The sequence below is a fragment of the Columba livia genome, chromosome 22 (genome assembly GCF_036013475.1).
Source record: "Columba livia isolate bColLiv1 breed racing homer chromosome 22, bColLiv1.pat.W.v2, whole genome shotgun sequence".
In the NCBI taxonomy this organism is placed as follows: domain Eukaryota; kingdom Metazoa; phylum Chordata; class Aves; order Columbiformes; family Columbidae; genus Columba; species Columba livia.
The window spans coordinates 3006509-3028557 of NC_088623.1; the positions used below are offsets into that span (position 1 = coordinate 3006509).

Genomic DNA, 22049 nt, shown 5'->3' on the forward strand with positions numbered 1-22049 from the left:
AGAAGTAAAAAATTTAATACTATTCACTTTGTGGTTTGCTGCATCTAGACTATACCTAAAAAGATGGTTTTAAATACAGGTTTGGAGGGAAATCTCTCAATTTCCAGAGTTTTGCCAGGTTTCCTTCAACACGCAAGATGGGCAGGAATGGAAGAGCAGCTCTTTAAATCAACTCCTTCCCATTTACTCTTTCAAGGCCATCATGGAATCTTGAATTCCACCTTTTGACTTTATTTTCATTCTCTAACCAAACACTACCAAAAGAAACACAAACAGGATATTCCCGAGGCAAAATTCTCTTGGATTAAAACTCGACGGCTCATATTCTTCGCCAAGGGAATCTCATCCCCCTGGTTTGGCAGCACTCGCTGTATTTACAAAACCCCTTTGCGTGTCCACTTCTCAGATGCATATCCATTAAATAGGAAAACAAGTCAGTTGTTTCTGGTATTAACTCTCTGTAAATACTACTACAGAGCCAATGGGAACTTTTAACTTGTGCTGGCAGAGCATTTGCCCACGGGACTGAGCAGTCAGTAAACACACGGGGTTCAAAAGAGCAAAAGTGGGGAAAAAAGCAGCCAAACACTGCATTTACTAATAGGGCAGTCAAGTATTAGTGGCAGTTGGGAAGAAAGTAGGGGTTTGGTTTTCTTTTTTCAAGTAGATCTTGAAAAAGAGTTCACGGATCCTAGTTGCACCAATTCTTTAAGTAAATAAGTGGTATTAATTAATCTTAAAACTGAAGTTACCTGACAGTAACTCTGCAGCTGCTGCAGATAAAGAATCCAGGTCAAGGCTGCAGCATAGAACTGCTGATACCACAGCAGCGAGGCAGCAATCACCGTTAATTACCTGGTACATTTAAAAAGAAAAGGGAGTAATGTCATAATCTGCATTATTAAACCACCCTGTTCCAGAAGCTTGGAGCATCACTGTCCAGCAGCAAACACGCCTGTATTACAATCATCTGATTTTAACCACACTATGGGATAAAATAAACTGAATCTGCAGTTTAGGGCTGTGGATAAGGGTACGAGATTTTGTGTTGGGCAACAGAGATGGGATTTCATAGAGAACCCAGAACAACCTCTGCAAACAAATACATTAACCATCTTATGCTGGAACTGGGGGCAACGGCAACTTGGTCTCCTGTCCAGTTGTACTGAGCCCAGTTGAGGTGCTGCTGAACGGGGACAAGCCCGAGAGGTCCCAAAATTACTCGCTCAATAAAGTCGTGTGTGTATTTTGCCACACCAGGGCCCTTCAGATCCCAGAAGCGGCTTCGTCCTAAACCCTGTTAGAAACAAATGTTTTCAGGTGAAGCACAACTGCACGTTTTAAAACACAGACGTACACACAAGCAAAACCCCAATGTAACGAGAATATTATTGTGGGATTTACGACGCTGACAGTCGCCCCCTGGTGGCCCAGCAGAGCGACAGGGACCAGGGGACAGCAAGGACCCAAAAAATGAGTAAACACTCTTAAAACGGCTGCATGCTTGCTGTTGTACATTACAACTGAGATTCTGCAGGAGGTTGGGCGAAATCTGCTATAGTTGATTTCTTACAAGCACAAACTCGCAACACGTTGAGGAAACGACCTGTACCTGCGGCAACTCACCTGCATTCGAAATGACAACCAGTTCACAAGGGCTCAGCACGGTCCTGATGAATGGGGTTGTTCTCTGATACGATACCCACAAAGAAGAGGCTGCATGTTTACTGGCATTGCTGGGACACGGTGAACCAGAATTGCTGAGGGAAAGCTCCTGGAGGGGAGCGGGATGTGTAAAAGGCTTTGTCCCTCCTCATCGTCAGTTTTTATAATTGATTTTGAACCTTAAAACACCAAAAAACCTCAGAGAAGGGCCTATGAAACCAATGACTGTGATCTCTGTAGGCAATATGACTTAATTGTTTAGTTTTTCCCCCCCACAACGCACAGGTAGTGACAGGAAGGTCACACTTGCCAAACTGTTCTGGCCAAAACCTGATTTACCCTCGTCAGGCAAAGGCCGAACTCTGCAAAAAAACGAATCCATCAGCATCCAAGACGAACACGTTTTCGCATCTCACATCCACAAAACAAAAAGCGACCGCAGAAAGAGTAATACCTTGAAACAGCAGAAAAACTACACAAGTCACGTTTATGGGTTATAAAAGCCCTTTTATAAAGCCATTTTTAAACAAAACCAAAAAGTTTACAAAAGAAAATAAAAGATACAGAAGAATGAGTTGCTTAATATATTCCAAAAAGGAGAAAAATAAAAGAGGGGACACAATTCCAACATGCTGAACAATAAAGGGTTCTTTTTCCTCGTGTTTTCTTTTAATACAAAATACAAGCGAAGGATACACATACTTAAAACAGAGCTCAGGAGCAGGTATGCAGTCCTGGGAACCCTTCCATAAAAGCAAAGCAGGGTTTTGTTATTTCTTCTTTCTTTGCAGGTACATACAGAGACTGGAATATGTAAAATTAAGTAGCACAAAAGACCATCACACAATTCTACCAATGAATGTTGCATCTATAAATTCACGAACATGGTCAACAGTCATGTTCACTTCAACCCCTTAAAAAAATGTGGTTTTATTTTAAATAAAACGTTAATGTTACATTCAGACTTAACTCCTAGTACCACGTGGCAGATCTTGGTATTGCAAGAGTTGCCAACCGTACGGGGTCCGGTCTGCACACACCCCCTGACCACACCGGGTGCAGCCGCTCCTTTTTCTGTCTGCTCTTGAGATTCAAACCAAATAAAAATAACTAAAGGGATGGGAAGGGGAACTGCAAAAAGCCTGATCTGTAGAAAAGCTCAACAGGGGATTGCAAATACTCAAGACAAAGATTCGTTGCATACCATATAACGATGCCTTGCTGATAGCCAAAGGCCCCAAGGCCCTACCTGGAGTCTCCTCCTCTACCTTCAAAGCGATTATTCAGGGTTTGCTGTGACACGATGTTCACGGTTAAACAAAAATTATGTAGCTCTTATTTACAATTTGTTTTTTTTGTTTGTTAACAATTGCTTCTGCAGAAAAAGAAATAAAAGAAATATAACTCACAAATCTTCAGAACACAAAGGGAATCAGATGTCAGACACTCCCATGCGCGCACTCACACCCGCGCACTCACACACAAAATACTTCAGGGGCTTTTACACACATTATTCTGGCTTAAGCTGATTGAGTTATTTCTCCATTCCCACCCACTCCCCCTCCCAAAATATATATATAAAAAACCCTTGCCCCAATATACAAAGCATATGCACAACGGTGTGTTTTGCAGTCACACTGAGCATGCTCCGGCCGATGGACCCGCGGGATTCACCGCGGGGAGGGGGGCACAGAGTCTAGAGAGTCCTTCCACTAGTGGTTGAAACCAGAGTCAGCACATGGCGAGAACTCCGCTAGACTTGGAAATATCGTGGTTTGTTTTGAATAGAAAGAGGTCAATGGAAAGACATTCAAATGCCAGTCACCTAGTGAAGTCTAAAAGGAGGATACACGCGGTTTGGGGAGGTCTCGAAAGGACACTGTCACCTTTCCGAGCTCACCTTGGACAGTAAGAACAGAATAATTAGTTTTGCTTCCTAGTTTCATGAGCAGAACTTGTATTTAAACCTCCCCAAACCGTAGGAAAAATATTCAAAGCTCCGGGAAAGTTTTCCGTTTGATCATATACATATAGAATATATAATTTCCACATATAGATGTGACCCCCCCCCCCCCCAACTAACAAATCCTATATGCCAGCAACTATTTTGTGACAGTGTCCCTTTAAACATCCATCTGCTTACATTTCCATATCCTGCCTCCCCCAACAGATGAACATCCACTTCTCAGCTAGTCAACTCATGGATCAGTTTGTAGTTTTTAAGAACCATGTGTTCAACAATATGATCTGTTATAAAAATAAACACTTCACAAACAAATTACATAAAGCAAAGCACCAGTTTCTACAGCTCAAAAAGCTTCCAGCATGATACAGTTTTACTTCCCTCCCTCCTTAACCTGGGTGCCTCAGTGACTATTGTACCTTTGTGACCATCACCAGAGGAAGGGTTAAAAGAAAAAAAAAAAAAGAAAAATAAAAAGAAAAAAAGGAATTCAAGTGCATCTTTTGCCACTGCCCTGGTGGTTCAGCACCTGGGGACGGAGCCATGCGGTGGCACAGGAGCCCATGGGCTCCCAATTGTCCCCAGCACGGTCCCCCGGGCTGTGCTGCTCCTCTCCCCGCGCTCCGCTGCTCGGATGAAGTTAAAACTAAATTAAAAGCTCCTTGGCCGCCTCTTGCTAAGTCTTGCTCTCACCCACAGTCCATTCTGAAACCCGGTTAGCTCGACGTGTTTGGCTTTCTCACGCTGATCAAATAGAAACTGAAGTAAATCATCTTTAGGGTAGAATTCCAACTGAAATCGCAGATTTTTAACCGCTCAAGCCTTGCGGCCAGTTCAATTAACTACTGGCATATAACTGCGAAAAGGAACGTGGCAGTGTGCATTCTGAAACAGGATATATAACTGAAGTTGCTTATGAACTAATATTAAGGGTAAGACCAGAGCACTAGATGAACTGAACTTCGGAATAAATCAATTTACCTCTCTGCAAAGGATCCAAAGCTACAGCTGTGTAACAGGAGACAATCTTTTCAAAGCCTTCTTCCGCGACTGAAACTTTCTGCTCCATGAAGAACTATTCATGCTCCCAAAGAAAGGCATTTTTACAGCTTTCCTTCAAGAAATCAGAATGCTTAATACAAATTAATTGAAAAAGACGTTTTAAAACGTTAAGCCTGATATTACTGAAATATGTGTACTAAAAAAAAATGTGTTAAGCTTCACAATTTTCTTCTATCTGTAACAATGTAAACTGTGCCATTTCTAAGAGTCACCATGAGACCGTTAGGGTTTAGTGTTCGCACAAATCAGCAAAACAGTAAAATATAGAAAAAGTTACAAAATCCCAGAAGTAGCAGAGGATGTACATAGTGTTTGGGTTGTGACAAACTCCCAGATAAGCATTACGCAGCCTGTCACAGCCACGAGAGATGAACACGTGAGAAAGCACAACCGGTTTGTAAGATCAAGGGCCGAAATTGCCAGGCATGAAATAATCCAGCCCAAAAGCTGCACTGAGAACAACAGGAAGAGATTTTTCACAGCCTTAACTTCAGTTTGTTAGAACGTGGCTGTTTCTTTTGCGATGTTACCCAAGAAGCTCTGGGGGGGATGCAAGAGACTCTGCTCTCCCACAGGGGGAAGGTGGGAAGAGCTGTGGGAGAGGAGAGGGGATGACATTTGCTTCTTTCTCAACAACTCTGAGAACTTCACTCCAGCCTTAAGCTGTTCTGCAAAATTAAACCACTTTAAAAATAAAAAGATTTACAATGAAAACACCGATCATCTTTATTGTAACGGCAACAGTAGTTTCATTAGAGTAAAGAATGTTAGAGAACTTGAATTTTTATAAGCCAAGGTAATTTACCAGCCTCAATAAAATCCATGGCTATGAATCACACAAGACAATCACTCGGCTGTAAAATGAATATTCTGTTCCACATTTTAGGCTCCACACTGTGCTCAACATCCTCAAGCTCCCTGTGTCACTCAGCCAAGTGTCCTTCCTGGTCATATTAGTGTATCATATCTAAAGCTCTTGAAATCCAAACAGGATTAGAGATCTGGTAGCATGTGCACCACCTAATTAGCTGCCTTATGTTACCTTCGAGAGGCTGGTTACAAAATGTGTAGTTCTGTGATCAAAAAAAAATAAATGCAAAGTTTGCAAGCTATAAAACAACCGTGAGCAACATACAGAAAGCACAAAGGGTTTAAGGAGAAAAGAAAGATGGCAGGTCCAGTTTTCAATATTTCCACCAAGAAATATGGCAGCAACCTCTGTTTTAGGGTTTGAAAAGCAAGGCTTGTGTATCTTTAATTAAAGTTTAAAAAAAAAAAAAAAGGATATGGCTGCTTTGATAAAAACACATTAAAATGCCACCACGCATATATCTCTGGTGCCTTGCATTTCAGGGATATCCTGCTTTTCTATTCTAAAACTACATCCCTGCTACGCCGCTTCCAAACTGCGCCTCCTCCCAGCGTCACCCTTTACCGCTGTTCCCCACTCAGCACTTCTCAGGCTCAGGGAGCAGAACGACAGCCCAAAAATCAGAGGCAGAGCAGCGGATGCGGGAGCAGAACCCCCACCGTGTGAGATGGGAGGATGATTAACGGAAGCGGCCTCGGGGTGACGTTCCCCAGCGCTGGGACTGCAGAGGCCGAGAGGCCACGGAGCCTTTCTGAGCACAGACCGAGGGAGAGAAGAGAAACACTTAAGCGTGACTCATGGGATCCGAGACTGACCAGAGCATTACAGGAATCCTTTGCTTCACATTTATAAAAGGACATCCCTCACCCCAAAAGCTGAAGAATTACATTTTATACTAACCCGTTCATTCTTTTTTTTCCTTGGGAAAGTTTCAAAGGCATTTTCCACAATACCAAATGGAAACCACTGTTTGAAAAATTGTTTTTGATTTCTGCTCCCTATTCTGCCCATCTATAGCCAACTTTGGAAGAAATAAAGTTAACGGATGGGAGAAGCTTGTAGGTTGTGTATCTGAATCTGTATAGAATGAACTGCGACGTGCCTAAAGCAGAACAGCATTCTATCCAAAGACAAACGAGCTCGCAACCTAATTGAAGGGTCTTTTCTAAGGAAAAGACAGTGGACCATCTACAAGTCTCTTGATTGCTTTCCATGCAAAACGTGCCCAAATCCAAGAAACACAGGCTTCCTCCCCATGTTTCCTCTTCCTTAATTGGAATTCAAATCACTACATCTTTTTCTGAGAGTGAACTTGTACGAACACAAGTCTTTTTAAAGCACAGGTTCGGGTTTTTTTTCCACATATCCAAATGCAGAACTCTTACCAACACTGAGAAAACTATGCTAATTAATGATTTGTAAGTATGGTTTCCACATATCAGTCTTCAACCTTATTGCTTCACAACTGCATTATCCCTTGAAAAAAATATATCTTTAATGGTCTGTTAATTTGTCTTGAATGGCTTTCAGATTTGGTGGGGGAGGGAGAACGGAATGGCCAACAGAGAACATTGACTTCAAAATATTACTGTATAAGGGTTTCCTCTTATTAAAAAAAGGATACACTGTATTAAACAGCTGAAAGTAAAGACAGCATTCAAAGCCCATGAGTCAAGCCACAGCCAAAACCGTGTTCTACCCCTAAGTATGTTTACTTTTCCTTTTTTTTTTTCCTTTTTTCTTTTTTTCTTTTTTTTTTTTTTTTTTTTTAAACAAAGATTTCCTCAACTGCCATTTAATCTTCACCAGAGGGTGCTTCATCTTCAGATCCCTCATCCCCCGATTTCTCTGGTGGAGGGCTGGCTGATTTTTTCTTTTCTGGAGGACTTTCAGGCTCTTCATCCTCTTCTTTGGGGGACGGGGTCTTTTCTTTTGTTGGCTTGGAAGCTGTGGGGCGCCCTGCCTTCCCTTTGCCTTTCACTGGACTGGGGGTCACTGAAAGGAAGAAAAAGCTTTTTAAAGTTGTGATCAGCAAAGACATAAAAAGTCATTCGGCTTTAAACAAACAGGATTTACATGGCATTTCAGTAGCAGGTTTCATTTGGCTTTGACTATCACAGAACCACACAGAATCTCAGAATGTCAGGGGTTGGAAGGGACCCAGAAAGCTCATGCAGTCCAATCCCCCCATGGAGCAGGAACACCCAGATGAGGTTACACAGGAAGGTGTCCAGGCGGGTTGGAATGTCTGCACAGGAGACTCCACAACCCCCCTGGGCAGCCTGGGCCAGGCTCTGCCACCCTCACCGGGAACAAGTTTCTTCTCAAATTTAAGTGGAACCTCCTGTGTTCCAGTTTGCACCCATTACCCCTTGTCCTATCACTGGTTGTCACTGAGAAGAGCCTGGCTCCATCCTCCTGACACTCACTCTTTATATACCTGTAAACATGAATGAGGTCACCCCTCAGTCTCCTCCAAACTCTCCTCTTCCACTTGAGCATACCCAGCAGTTCCCTGTTTAACCACACAGGTCTCCTGGCTCCCATCCTTGACTTCCTACGTGTCGGGATGCTCTGATCTTGTGCCCAGTAGAAACAGTCCCTTAACACTAACCAACTATCTATACCACACACACGGTGGGTTTTGCAATCTGTATTAGTTCAGTTGAACTGAAAGTTAGTTATTAAGATTTTAAATATATGTAATTGCAAGTCCTAAATAATTGCTGGATATGATATCATAAACCAACATGCCACCCTCTTGTCAAACCAGCACATATGTTGCTACTACGATTTTAGATTTCCTGCAGAAACGCAGCAAATTTTCCTTTTGTTCTTGTTTCTCCGCATTCCTCTACCCTGGAAAGAGCACAGAGTCCACGAGCTCAAATCAAAGCCCCAAATTACATTATTTGGCCACAACACAGAAAGTCAGACCACAGCATCTCAACAGGCCAGGTTTTGCAATCTATGTGCTTTTTGCCGATGAGACAGATACCAACTCCATCTCTTAATTAAGAATTAAAACCACCTTATTATTCCATAGCACTGCTTGAAATCATGGCAAGTTTCATGAATTAGGCTATGTGGATACCTACTAACTCCTGAGATATCCACCGAGTCTTCTATAGTAGATAAAGAAAACACCAGCCTCTAAAACAAACTGCATAACTTTATTTGCATAGACTCACCTGTAGCCTTTAGCCTGGGCTTCGGCATTTTCTTTTCTTTCCTCTCTGGCTTGGATTTCTTGGAGACCTTTTTATTTTTCTTTTTTGAACTGCCATAGTCACTATCATCGTCATCTTCCATGAGGAAGTCTTCATCGCTTCCTGAATCTGCTGAAAGCACAAAGCAATTTAAGTCTCCTGGCTCCCTTCCTTGACTTCCTACGTGTCGGGATGCTCTGATCTTGTGCCCAGTAGAAACAGTCCCTGAACACTAACCAACTCTCTTGGGCCCCTTTACCTTCAAGCCTATGGGATTTCCCCCAGCATTTGCCTGAAAAGGCCAAAGTTTGCCCTGCTGAAATCCAGGGTTGTAATTCTGCTTGCTATCCTGCTCCTGCCACATGAGATCCTGAACTCCACCATCTCATGGTCGCTACAACCAAGGCAGCCCTCAACCTTTACCACTTCAACCAGCCCCTCCTTGTCAGTGAGGATGAGGTCCAGCAGTGCACCTCTCCTAGTCGGCTCCTCCACCCTTTGCATCACAAAGTTCTCGTCGAGGCACTGGAGGAACCTCCTGGACTGTGGCTGCCGGCCGAGTCGTCCTTCCAGCAAACATCAGGGAAGTTCAAATCCCCACCACAACCGGGGCCTGTGACTGTGAGGCTGCTCTCAGCTGTCTGCAGAGGCCTCATCAACTTCCTCACCCTGATCTGGTGGTCTATAATAAACACCCACAATAGTATCACCCATCTCTTCTTATGAAACAAACAACCCTACTTTGGTCAACCAAGGATAAAGTACTTTTACATCACCTGACAGCAGAATCAGTGCCTCAAAACCAATGGGATAGTAAGAGACAGCAAAAAGCATTAAGAACTTTACAAGAATCCTCTAGGGCTACTTACAAAGCCACACATCTTTGCTGCAAACTTCAAATGAAAATTCTAGATGTGAAACATGAAAGCTGGGTCTGTTGGACAGATACGCAGCATTAAATAATTTACCCAACTTTTTACAATCCTATTTACTCACTCTCCTGGAACTGTGCCTCATCGTCCTCTTGTTCCTCCTCCTCACTACCCACATCATCCATAAGCATCTCTCGTTGTTTCGAAGCTGCTTTGGACGCTGCCTGTCGTTGCTGACGCACATTTTTGTGGTCTTCTTTCTCGTCCTCACTGTCCTCTGCAGCAAAAGTCACCAAGTTATAATGAAGACACAAATACAGCCCACCTAGGTGTCCTGAGATCGCATGCAGGCAAGACAAAGGTCAAGCTATTCATGAGAAAGTTATTCAGCACACTTTATTTTTTTACCTGCAGGCCTTTTCCTGGATTTGGAGGCTGCTCTCTTATTCTTGTCTGGTTTGGCCTTTTTGCCTTTTTTGCTCTTTTGAGAGCTCTCATAGTCACTGTCAGCTTTGCCATCATCTGCTCCTAAGTCATCATCTTCACTGCCAAAATCTTCATCTGCAAGGAAAAGATAAGAATGCGAAGTTTCTTGTATCATTCTGAAATATGGATGAGAACTACAAGGAAGAGCTTAACATTCATTTTTCTAGCTGTGAAGACCAACTTTATAGCAGCATCATATTACACACAAAGAATACATTTGCTATCCCAAATCAGAGCAGGAAGTAAGAGCAATAGAGGCAGCATCCACCTTGAGGTAAGTGTAGCAGAAAAGTGCGTGCTTCTGTAGTCAGAACAATTTCTTTCCTATGTCAAATCCTACTCCTGTAACTCTTACAAACTGGTCTTTACTTTGAAGACACACTATGTAGTTACCTGCTGAGTGTGAATCATCTTTCTTAGTCTTCACATCTTTTTCTTCTGAATCCTCACTGAAAAGGAGAGAAAGACACGGTTTAACAGTGATTTCAGCCTCTGCTACATGGAAAAGATCAATGTTCAATAAAGCAAACTCAACTCTAGGCTGGGAATATGCACTTTTTCTGGACGTTAGCACATTATACTTCAGGATTACTCAGCTGTATACGTAGTTATCATGGTCAGAAAGATAATGTTCAAACTCTGAATCACACACAAACTTACACTGAGTCAAGTAAACCAGCCAGGAAATAATAAGGTTGATATGAATCACGCACTTCACTCTGAAACCTACCAATAATCCTGATGTCTTCTATTTTACAATTAGAATTTTGAATATTTATTAGCTAATGCATGGACTGAGCCTACAACTGGAATAAAGTTTCATTCTGAATAGATTTTAGTCATCACTTATCTTTATGTCATTAAAGTAGTCAATTGACTTAACAGGTATTGGGGCAACCATGTGCTGACCATACTTTTTGTAAAAAGGAAGACTCTACAGGACAGACTTCCCCTATTCAATAGGGCATTTCACACCATTTGGTGTCAAAACAAGTTACTTTGTTTCTGAATTAGACAAAACAGGAATTGGGAAACAAAGAACCACAACACTAAGAAACGGCCCCTGCTCCTACCTGCCACTGTACCTCCCATTCCATCTTTAACCACAGGAATGCTCTGAGCATACGAGAAAACCCACAGATGAAACGCATCTCGCCACTAACCTACCTGGATAATTGCATTAGTTGCCATTTTTTGTAACTCTGATCATATTCCCTCCCATTCCAACTGTCTAGCTCTGGAAAGCTATTTTAATAACTAAGTACTAGTGACAAGTACTTTACGCATGATTTCTCTGTCTACTCAAATAAGAAAGAACCCCCTCAATGTCTGAGCTGGTTATGCAACCTTTGTGACCCAGAGCTCTCTACCTTACACCGCACACCTTGAATTCCACTTACAATCGTTCCTCTTAGAAGATACTGCTCCCCACACACAGGACAAGCTTTGGAGACATGTTCGTAACAGATGAAGCGCTTCTTTTACCTGTCCTCCTGAGAATTCTTCCCAGATCGCCTCTTATTTTTAGCCTCCCGGGGAGATGAGCGGATTTTCTTGGATGGGGGACCTGAATCTCTTCCATAATCTTCATCTGGACGGGACAGTACAAAATGGTTTTGAATCAAACTCCTAGTTCCCAGCAAACTGACTTCCTCAGCTATAACTTAAACTGACCATTTCATGCACATCAAAAAGAAGCCCTTCAAAAAAGAAAAAGATCACAAAGCTTCAAACAAAACTTTATAGAAGCAAAGTCCTGTCAAACTAGTGATTTATCTTTTCTTCTGCCAACACCACAAGAAAAATGCCGCACACAATCAAGTCTGGCACAGGAGTATTAGGCAACATATAGAAAGCCTCAGAGGAGGACACAGTATCTTAATTTTACAGCTAGTCAGAAACAGACTTATTATGTAAACCTATTAAAAGTTAACATCCATACATATCCTACATGCTTCTAACAAGCACCTTATTTACTTATTCACTCAGTTCCTGAGATCAGCTGATCGGAGCAGCTTGGCAGGTCCCGATTAGGCGAAATCTTCCAAGCACAGAGAAGCTTTTTAGCTGCAGCAGCAGGTGTGGTAACTTGTGCACCAGGGTGTAGAGGTTGTCACCTTTTGCTAGTTAAGACTCTTGTCACCTATTGCCATGTCTCACACCGTTGCTGACCATGGTCTCGACCAGAAAGAGAGCTTGTCTGAAGAAGACTGCAGCAACTCAGACTGTCTGCCCCGAACTGTGGCTGTTCAGGTTTCTGGCTGCAGGGAGTGCCAGAGCCTGCTGCTGCCGGGTGACAATGGCAGCATCCCACCTGTGTGAGGTGTGAGCACGTGCAAGATCTGCTCTACAAGGTTGCAAAGCTTAAGGAGGAGATTAAGATGCTGAGGACCATCAGGGAATGTGAAAAGGAAACCGACTGGTGGAGTAACTCCCTGGCATGCCACTCAGAGAGGCTCCAAAGGGATACCCCCAAAAGGTGATGAACCCCTCGCCCTGTCGGGCAGAGGGAGAAGACCTGAGACAACCCCTGCCCTGTCACTGTCGGGCAGAGGTAGGGGACAGAAACAATGAGGGTTGGAAGCTAGTTCCAGTTCGGGGCTGCGGGCAACCCCCCTCCCTACCTGCTTTGCTTCCCCAGGTGCCCCTCCGTAATAGGTTTGTGGCCCTGGATCTTGAAGAGGAGGTAGGTAAGGATGTGGTGCAAGGCCCACCTACGAGGTCACACAGAAAGAGACAGTTGACCCCATGCCTCAAGAGCGCCTCAGATAAGAAAGAAAGAAGGGTAATTATAGTAGGCAATTCCCTTCTGAGAGGGACGGAGGGCCCAATCTGCAGAGTTGACCCTCATCGTAGGGAAGTGTACAGCCTACCCGGGGCCCAGATCAGGGACATCACCAGGACGCTTCCCAACCTGGTGCACGCAACGGACTACTACCCACTGCTGATCTTCCAGACAGATGGGAGGAAGCTGCATCCTGCAGTCTGACGGGAATGAAAAAAGATTTCAAGGCCTTGGGACGGATGGTAAGAGAGTCTGGGGCTCGAGTGATTTTCTCTTCCCTCCTTCCAGTTTTGGGTGATGACATGGGAGGGAATAGAAAAATTCAGTCTGTAAACAACTGGCTACAGGACCTGTGCTACAGCAGGGCTTTGGGTTCTTCAGTAACGGCTGGTTTTACAAGACATGAGTCCAAACAGTGATACGTGGGAAAGGTTTATCTCACAGGGGCAAAAGGATGCTGGGACAGGAATTAGCAGGACTCATTTGGAGGGCTTTAAACTAGACTCAAAAGGAGATGTGGTGGTAGCTGGGCTTGCATCAGTAGGGCATCACTCGAGTTCATGAAGGCTGGGAGGCGTCCCACACCCCTGGGGTGAAATGGGTGTGCTCAGCTCGCTCTCTGAAATGCCTGCACACCAATGCGTGCAGCACGGGGAATAAGCAGGAGTTAGAAACCTGTGTTAGGGCAGGAGATTATGACCTGGTGGCAATTCCGGAGACATGGTGGGACAGCACACATGGCTGGAATGTGGGCATGGATGGCTATGTCTTTGTCAGGAAAGACAGGCCAGCCAGCTGTGGTGGTGGAGTTGCTCTTTATGTGAGAGAGCAACTACAATGTATTGAGTGTTGTCCAGGCACGGATGAGGAGCGAGTTGAGAGTCTATGGGTGAAAGTTAAGGGGCAGGCTGGCAAGGGTCATACTATTGTATTGACTTGTGATGGGAAGAAGTATGTCAATATATAGCAGATTACAGTGTAACTTTTTACAACTATTACACAATATCTTATACAATCGTAGTGGCAGTACTGCAATTAAAAACTATGCATATTTGTTTCCATTAATTATCAATGCAACCCCACTTAGCAAACAGTAGCAGTATGTCTGTTTTCTAAGAACACAAACCATTTTCCATATGGCTTCCAGAAATATTTTGTTAATTCATACGGAACACACAAAGAGATTCAGGGTTTTTTTTTTTTTAGATGCAATTCACAAAAATGCCCAACATTATGGGATTAAGGAGACTCCACTCAAACAAATGGAAAACATATTTTACTGTAGAAAAAAGTAGCATCAGGGAGATTCTGCCACAGTACATAACATAGACCAAGGAAGAAGACAGTGGCTGCCAACAGCCTCAAGGCCCTAAAACAATACAAGCAGTAAATAATAGGATTTCTATCACCATTGTTTGTTTAATGCAAAACATATGAGAATCATTATATTTTCAAATACTTATTAACAGTTCTGAGACTACGAAGAGCAGAAACTCCTTAGAATTTAACTTAAAGATATGACTAGAAGCAAAACAATTAACATGCAGAGCAATAAATGAACCGCTCTAGCCCAAGGATATTACATTGTTAAGAAAAAAGTTACTTACCAGCATCATCCGATTCCTGAAACTGGGAGTAATCGACCACCTTCCTGTTCCTGTTAAAAAGGAGGCGGGGGGGAAATATTAGCAACTCAGCCTCAGAGATACAAAAGCTTTCTTCAAGTAACAAGAAGTTCCATATCCTCACTTGCAGGGCAGGATCTGTAGCCCCAAAACATCCACAGAAGACACTCACAAATAAGCGACCTATACCTCTGAAGTCAGCAATAAACACACAGTACACTCTAGCATTTTCCTAAAGAGCTACAGTAATAGACTTCATTATGTTATCAGAATATGAAAGTGCTTTTTGATAAGCAGAGCTCTCTTACGGCTCATGAGCGCAGTGAGGAAGAGCCATCTTAACCTACCCTGCGTGGTTCTTTCATTACGACTCCCCATCTATCATCATTACAACTAGACTGGTGACAGCACTATTTTAAAGCGTTATCTGTACCTCAAAATTAAAGACACATTTAAAGAACACATCAGCCTGAACTTTAGGCCAGAGACTCCCCTAATGCCCTGTCTCAAAGCTGTGATATTTAAGGCAAGGATTTCAGGTATAAAACAAGTACACAAGTATTCTCATGAATCAGATAAACATTTCCTAACTGCTCTTTTTTAAAATTTCTGCTTCTCCTGGCTCCATGTCATCATGCTTGCTCTCACATCTTCTCCTGGATATTTTTCCCTTTCCCATGGTTCCCTGTTTCTAAAATATCTTAAGATTTTTCATCAGGAGTTTTCTCAATTAGTTCCTTTGATGCTCTAACAAGACGTATAGTCACACCAAGGGAAGAAGATTTGCATTTCACCCAATTGATGTTTTTGGGCACGGACCCATCCTCATCAGCACCTTTACAATCCCAAGCCAACGATAAACCTCATTTTGCAGTAATTGTCCCATCAACTCACTTTTACAGCTACAAAAATCAGGCAAGCGGCAGAGGACGTGACCGACCCAGCACCACAGACTTGAGAAGCCAACACAAGTCCCATCCCATGCAGGAACCGCAACGTCCTTCCAAATCCTGCACCGCTGTGTTTCACATTCAGTTCTCCTAACCCAAGAGCACTTCTTGATTAATATCATGCATTGCTGATAAGATTGTTTAGTTGAAATGTACCCCAAAAGTCACTGTTGCACTCTGGCTGTTGAGCCATTTGAAATCAATTACAAATCACCCTCCTGTACTTCTATTTGCAGCTTACAGGAGCAGCCTCTTGAAAAACTCAATAAAAAAAACCCATCCAGCCCATCAACCAAACAAATGGACAAAAAAACCACCAAGGAAACAAAAGGAAGTCGAGAGCAGACATTAGATTTCTACAGGCTGAATCCCATTCAAACTTCAGAGTACGCATGAGCGGAACCAAGTACAATGTGCTACGAAGCACGGCCTGCTCACTCACTGTCCAAATACGCTTAAATACCAATGTAGGAATGCAACTTCTTTACAATAAAACACAACAATTTGGGCTCTCATTACCTGGTGAGCAGGAGTACTGACATTTGTATCAAAAAAACCAAAATCACCATGGCAGAGCACAGGAGAGAAGGCTGTTTGGCTTCCTTTATATTATTTTGCAGGGCAAAGGGAAGGGTGGAGGAAAGAAGGAAATATCTTCAGTAACAGCAGTGTAGGTATTATAGAAACTTGCAAGTGTTCCCAACAGTACCGAAGCGGATCACGAGGGCAGAAACATCAAACAAACTGCTCCTGCATCTGCCATTCTCCTCGCTCTCTATTCATCGTTCATCCCAATTAGATCAACGTATGTTTTCCTTTGGAGTTGTCAACAGCGCTGATGTGCAATGCTTAATAACTACAAGTTTGCAGAGAGAGATTGCATCTTTTATTACACCAAGGTGATAAAAACAAAGCAGATAAGCTCACTGGAATTAAAAGCCAGAAAAAAATACTGCTGATTTTGTCAAACAGTATCTCTTTGCCACTAGCAAAGACTGGAAGATGTTAAGGCAAGCAACCAGACATAAAAACAAGCTATTTGTTAAGTTTGGTTAGACGGAGCATAAAAAGACAGTCTAGTAAACATCTGGGATGCATATTGTTTAAAATATGCACCGGAATTTTAAGATAACTTACTTAGTAATTCAGCTTAACATTTAAAGTGCACGTGAGAAGGAACTGGGGGAGGAAAGGTATTGAAAGAGGTCCTGATAGCAGAAGTTTTTAGTAACAGCTGTCAGTCCGATATTTCTGGAACAAAGAGTAACTCATCTAGTAATTCACCAACACGTTACATCAGAAGCACTCACTTTGCAAAGTAATACCCAAGTAATTTAATACAAACTAATACTCCCATACTTGATGCCTACCAAACTGAAATGATGAAAAACAGTATTACCATTTAAAAGGCTCACTAAATGCCTCTACAACTGAGTAAGGACTGCATAGTAACACCCCATCTTCAGCTAGTGAGGACCCTAACCCTCAGTCTTTGTAAATCAACAAGTCAGGATACAAACTGACATCAATTAGAAGGTGTTTTTGTTGAAAGGGAATGCTTATATCCCCAGATATTTCCACAGGCATTAAAATCCACAGATAAGACCGAGTTAAAAATAATAATAATAAAAAAAAATGTACTACAGAAAAGCAATGCTGGAATGAGTTTTCAAAAAGCTAGTAACTGATCTCACAGTGTGCTGAAGAGGAACGTTTAGGTCAGGCGATTACCAGTAGAAGGAACGACCTATCCTCTTATACAACATGACAAGTAAAACGAATGACAGATTAAATGGTTACTGAGGTGTGGTTTAATCAATATAACCCTCAAACTAAGCAACTGTGACAAAAGTTCTGGCCCATTCTTCAGTGTGGCTGCTCGGTGCAGCTCTGGCACAGGTGGAGGGTCCGTTTCACTTTCTGGTTCTCAGTCCACTTGGAGGCCAATATATCAGCAATAAATATTGCCATTAAAAGCACTCCTTTGGTGCCTCTTTATACATAGAGAGAATATATTACAGGTATTGTTGTGCAAAACAAATACGCAATGCTAGATTTAGGCCCTGAATGAACATTCACTTATAATTATGCATCAGGAGTTGAAACAATGAAGCCTAATGACAGTTATGTACCTCAAACGGGTCACTATGTTGTTAGTCTACTGAAAAATTGGCACAACTGTACTCAGACAAGACTCACCAACCAGAGGTTCCCAATTACATGGGTCATTGTCTGGGTCTGGACTTGGTGTAACTCCAAACATCTGTAAGACTAGGCACTGCTCATGGTATCTGCAGAATTTTTAGGGATACACATGACTTGAAACTCCATAAAACAATTCAATAGTTTATGCAGCAGCAGTTTAAGCAGCCTTGCACCCATTCTCCATTTAAACCTAACTGCAATTGAGAAGATTTTAAAATGCAATATAGAAACATTGTGATGCAGAGCAGGGGGAAAAAAAAGAAAGAAATAAACCAAACAAAACCACAAACCAACCAACCAAACCCCAAAGCACACACAAATCAATTCTACAACCTGTGTTGTTCCTCGTATTTTGATTTTTATTGTACCTTGCTCTCTGCTTCTCTTTAAAGTTTTCAGAACGAGGATCGTATCTTTTTCTTTATCTGGAAAGCACCTCTAGCTTATTCTGGATAGAACCACACATTAGTACTCAAGTTAAATGCCAGTCCCCAAGGAAATGTTGCTCCCCTCCTACCCAGAGAAGCTTTCCAGAATCACAATATTTACACTTTACATTGTCGGGTACAACACTGGCAACAAGACGAGTTATATTTAATAAATATATTTTTTCCTGCAAGTAAAATTTCCAAGGACCACCCACTGTAGCACCAATGTGAGACTGGGATTCAAGACTTACTAATAAAGAAAAATTCAGTATGTAAAGCCTGAAATAGATCAATTCAGAACTGGCTTTAATCTTAAAACGACAAAGAAAAAAACCCCTGTGATTTCTGTACTTGCTCACACAGGTTCACTTTGCAGGAGAAGAGCACCAGCAAGTGAAAGCCATCAGTGAGGAAAAGCAGAAGCAAGCTCCATCAAATTTACAAGTCAAAACTCTCACTTAAAACACATTCATGGATGTTTTCTATAAAAAACAGTGGCTCAAAATGTTTTCTTTCATTTGTATTCCAGAATAGATAAGGATATAATAGCGTAGCCACCAGCTCCAAATGCTCTTCGCAGCACTTCAGAAGAGCTCACCAGACACAGGTTAAACAACTGTAGGTTCCTTTACTTTTTATTTTTTTGCCATTTTCTAACACCATCATTAAATTATTACTACTTCTCAACAACTTTAAGAAACTAATTCAACAAGCCGGCTCAGTCTGCTACCAGCAAGTGAAACAGAAACTGAGGAAAGATGCTGGATTTTATTAAGTTCCTTGCTTTAGGTGTTTATTTATTCACTAGAAACTAGCAGACAGAAACTAATTCAAAGACCACTGAACAGAGGAAAACTTTTCCAACACTAAATCTTATTCTCATGAGAAACTTTTCACCAGACTTGCATATTACCAACAATAAGCTATCCAGAAAAAACAACATAGAACAACAGAAGAAAAAAACCACAACACAACAAACCTTATACAATTTTAAAAGTGTTTGATTTAAATCTATGAGGAGAGTTCTCCAGTCACTACCTGGTAGAGCAATATAATGTACATTTGCACTTTTTCCCCTGAAAGGAACACTAAATACAGCTGGACAGCAGATCTCTTCCTGACACGTGCCAAAAGGTTTTCTGCTGCTAACAGCCTGCTGGACTTTGGCACTTAGTCGTCCCGTAGACCAGCGCCTATCAACGGAGGGCACTAGTCGGATCTTTCACAACACTGCCGCCTTTTACAGATTTTTCTTTTAAACATTATTTTAGAAATGGTTGCTAATGCTTAATACCAGAAACCTTCAAAGCTGTACTTTTCAAGAGACGCTTTCCTTACCTGCAGCAAGACTCCAGTGCTGGCAAGTAAATCGCCAGTAGAATGTACTCTGAAGTGTCACCCTGAGCAGCAAAGTCACATCCCCGCTGTATTTCAGAACAGTCACTGTCACTCAAGATCAGACCACGAATCCATCAAGGCCAACAAAACTTACAAAACGCCAAAGCCTGATGCTTCTGACCAGAGGATACCCCGACCTGTCAATCCACCGTTTAAACCCGAGACGATTCCCTAAGACTGGAACTCAGGGGCTTTATTTGCCCTTCCCTTCGCACACAGGAGTACACTACTAGTCAAAAACCAATTACTTCACTAATCACTGTGCCAAACTCCCCTACTTAGCAAAATAGTTCTAGGTTTTTTTTTTTAAACTCTCACATATTAGATATTTTACTTAAATACAAAGGCTATCATCCATACATGTATATATGTTTTACAGCCACAATTAATTTCCTATTTATTATTCCAAAAGAACAAAAACACCCAGAATCCACACTCCAGATCAGGCTTATTTGAAATACAACCAGTTACTTAAAGTATCTTGAGAATAAAAAAAAATTGAGAGCATTTGAAGAATACCTTATGAAGCCTCTTATCTTTTCTATAAAGACAATTTAATTTACAAGTTAATACTCTTAGTACTTTGTAGAGAAAAATAAAACTACACTCCTCCCCCTCAATAAACTTTCAGACACATGGCAAGTTGTCTGCCCCATAGATTTGCAAAGTTATCATGGTTCAACAACATGGTTAAGATTTCCCTGCAACTCCACGCTCCAGATCCAACACTGTGTAACTAAAGACACAAACACCACGACCTACCTCCTGTGAGGAGAGCACAGCCCGTTTAGCTAAACAGCGCCCAGTTTCCTGCTCCCCGTGACATTAAATCAATCCTGATTTGTGGGGAGGAAAAAGGGGGAAACACCAGTAGGAAACCGACCCTGGGAGCGCAGGCAGCGAGAGGAAAAGGGTGTGTGTTCAGCGCTGTTCCCACCAGAAGGGGCGGCTCCTCCGAACTCCTCCCCTAAACGTGGTTTAACTCGCCTGTACAGCCCCTCTCCACCAGACCCTAGCTGGGCACACGGATCGCGGGCGGGTCCCCTCCCCCAGCCCACGCGGGCTGTTCTGTCCCCACCGTGTCCCCCCCTCTCCTGGAAGGGGCTGCGACAGAGGCCCGGGCTGGACGGCACCGCCAGCTCCGCGCCCAGCGGGTCACGGCGGATCGCCAAGATCCACTTTTCCCGTTACAAAACGCGGGGCCGCCGCACGCAGCCGCTCCCCGGGGCCTCCGCTCAGCGGAAACGCGCGGCCGCCCCCCTGCGATACCCACCGCCCGACACCACCAAATCAAAAATTAAAAAGATATATATATTAAAAGTTGTAAGGAAAATAAAATGAGAAATAGAGGAGAACGCGGCCCACGCTGCGGCCTCCCCGCCGCGCACGCTCCGCTCCCCACGGCCACGCAGCCGCCCCGCGGGAGCCCCCGCTGGAGCCCGCACCGCCCGGCCCGCCCCTCCGCGGCCCGGCCCGCCCCGCCTGGGGCTGCCCCTGCTCCGGGAACGGCCTGCGGCGAGGCCTGGCTGCGGGGCGGGCGGGAGGGCCTGCACCGCCGGGGGCCGGGCCGGGAGGAGGGGAGGAAGGAGGGAGGGAACGAGGCAGCGCTGGCGCCGCGGGTGGGAGGAGAGGCGGGAGCGGGGCCTCCGCGCTCCGCCAAGGACTCACCTGACAGGCCTGGACATTTTCCCCGGCGGTTCGGGCCCGGCCCGGGGAACGTCGCCCAGCGCTGAGGGGAAGGAGGGGGGGAAAAAAAACGGTCGCCTGGTGCGGGCTCGGCGTCGCCCGTCCCCTCCCCGGAGCGAGCGGGAGCGCTGGGCCCAGCGCCTCAGGCCGCACCTCCGGAGCCGCCTCTTTCCCCCTCAGGCGCCTCCGCCGCCGGCCCGCGCCCCGCCGCGGGAGACGCCCGCTCCTCTGCGTGGGCCGCGCGGCCCCCCCGCCCCCGGTCACCGCTCTCGGTCCCCGCTCCGCCGCCGCCGCGGTTGCCTCCGCTCGCCAATCCCCCCCGCAAAATGGTCGCGTTCGCACCGCCGAGAGGATGCGAGCGAGGGGCGGTGCAGCCTACCTCGCTGGCACCACCTCCTCCCGCGTTCATTGGCAGCGGCGGGCGGATCGCCGCAAGCCATTGGCTAGTTCGAACCATCACGGCGGGCACACCCCGCCCACTCTCCCCGCGGGGAGGGGAGGGGGGCGAGGACGCCCCACACGCTCAAGCTGCTGTGAGCGGCAGAGCGGGCCGCGCTGCCCCGCTGCCGGCAGATTCGCCACCGGCTCCCGACTGCCCCACGCCACATCCCCGCGCTGAGGCGCTCCGTCCCGCTTCCCCAGGCTTATGTCGCCACCGCCGCTACCCCGCCCGTATTTTTCTCGGGGCGCGCGGGGGCCGGTAGGCTTCTCGAGTCCCGATCCGCAGATTCGCCTCAAAGGGCCTGGCGTGGTTTTGGAGGGAAAACGCGGGGAAGCGGCGCGCGCCGCCTCACAGCCGCCCCCGGGCCGTCGAAGGCCCCGCAGCCCTGGGCCCGGCCCGCAC

General features: G+C 44.5%; 1 protein-coding gene across 2 annotated transcripts; it reads right to left on the reverse strand.

The window, feature by feature from the left end:
* Window positions 1-2151: 2151 nt before the first annotated feature.
* On the reverse strand, window positions 2152-21555 carry NUCKS1 (nuclear casein kinase and cyclin dependent kinase substrate 1). Of its 2 annotated transcripts, none has more exons than XM_065038633.1 (8): window positions 21188-21555; window positions 14521-14570; window positions 11614-11719; window positions 10522-10577; window positions 10051-10203; window positions 9767-9919; window positions 8753-8902; window positions 2152-7556 (listed from the first exon to the last, which is right to left on the reverse strand). In XM_065038633.1, the coding sequence occupies exons 1-8, from the start codon at window positions 21202-21204 to the stop codon at window positions 7357-7359; spliced, it is 885 nt and encodes a 294-aa protein (XP_064894705.1). In that variant the 5' UTR covers window positions 21205-21555; the 3' UTR covers window positions 2152-7356. The 2 variants fall into 2 exon arrangements, with proteins under 2 accessions (XP_064894705.1, XP_064894706.1); XM_065038634.1 differs by having other exon boundaries at window positions 8753-8899; window positions 21188-21553.
* Between the last annotated feature and the right edge of the window lie 494 nt (window positions 21556-22049).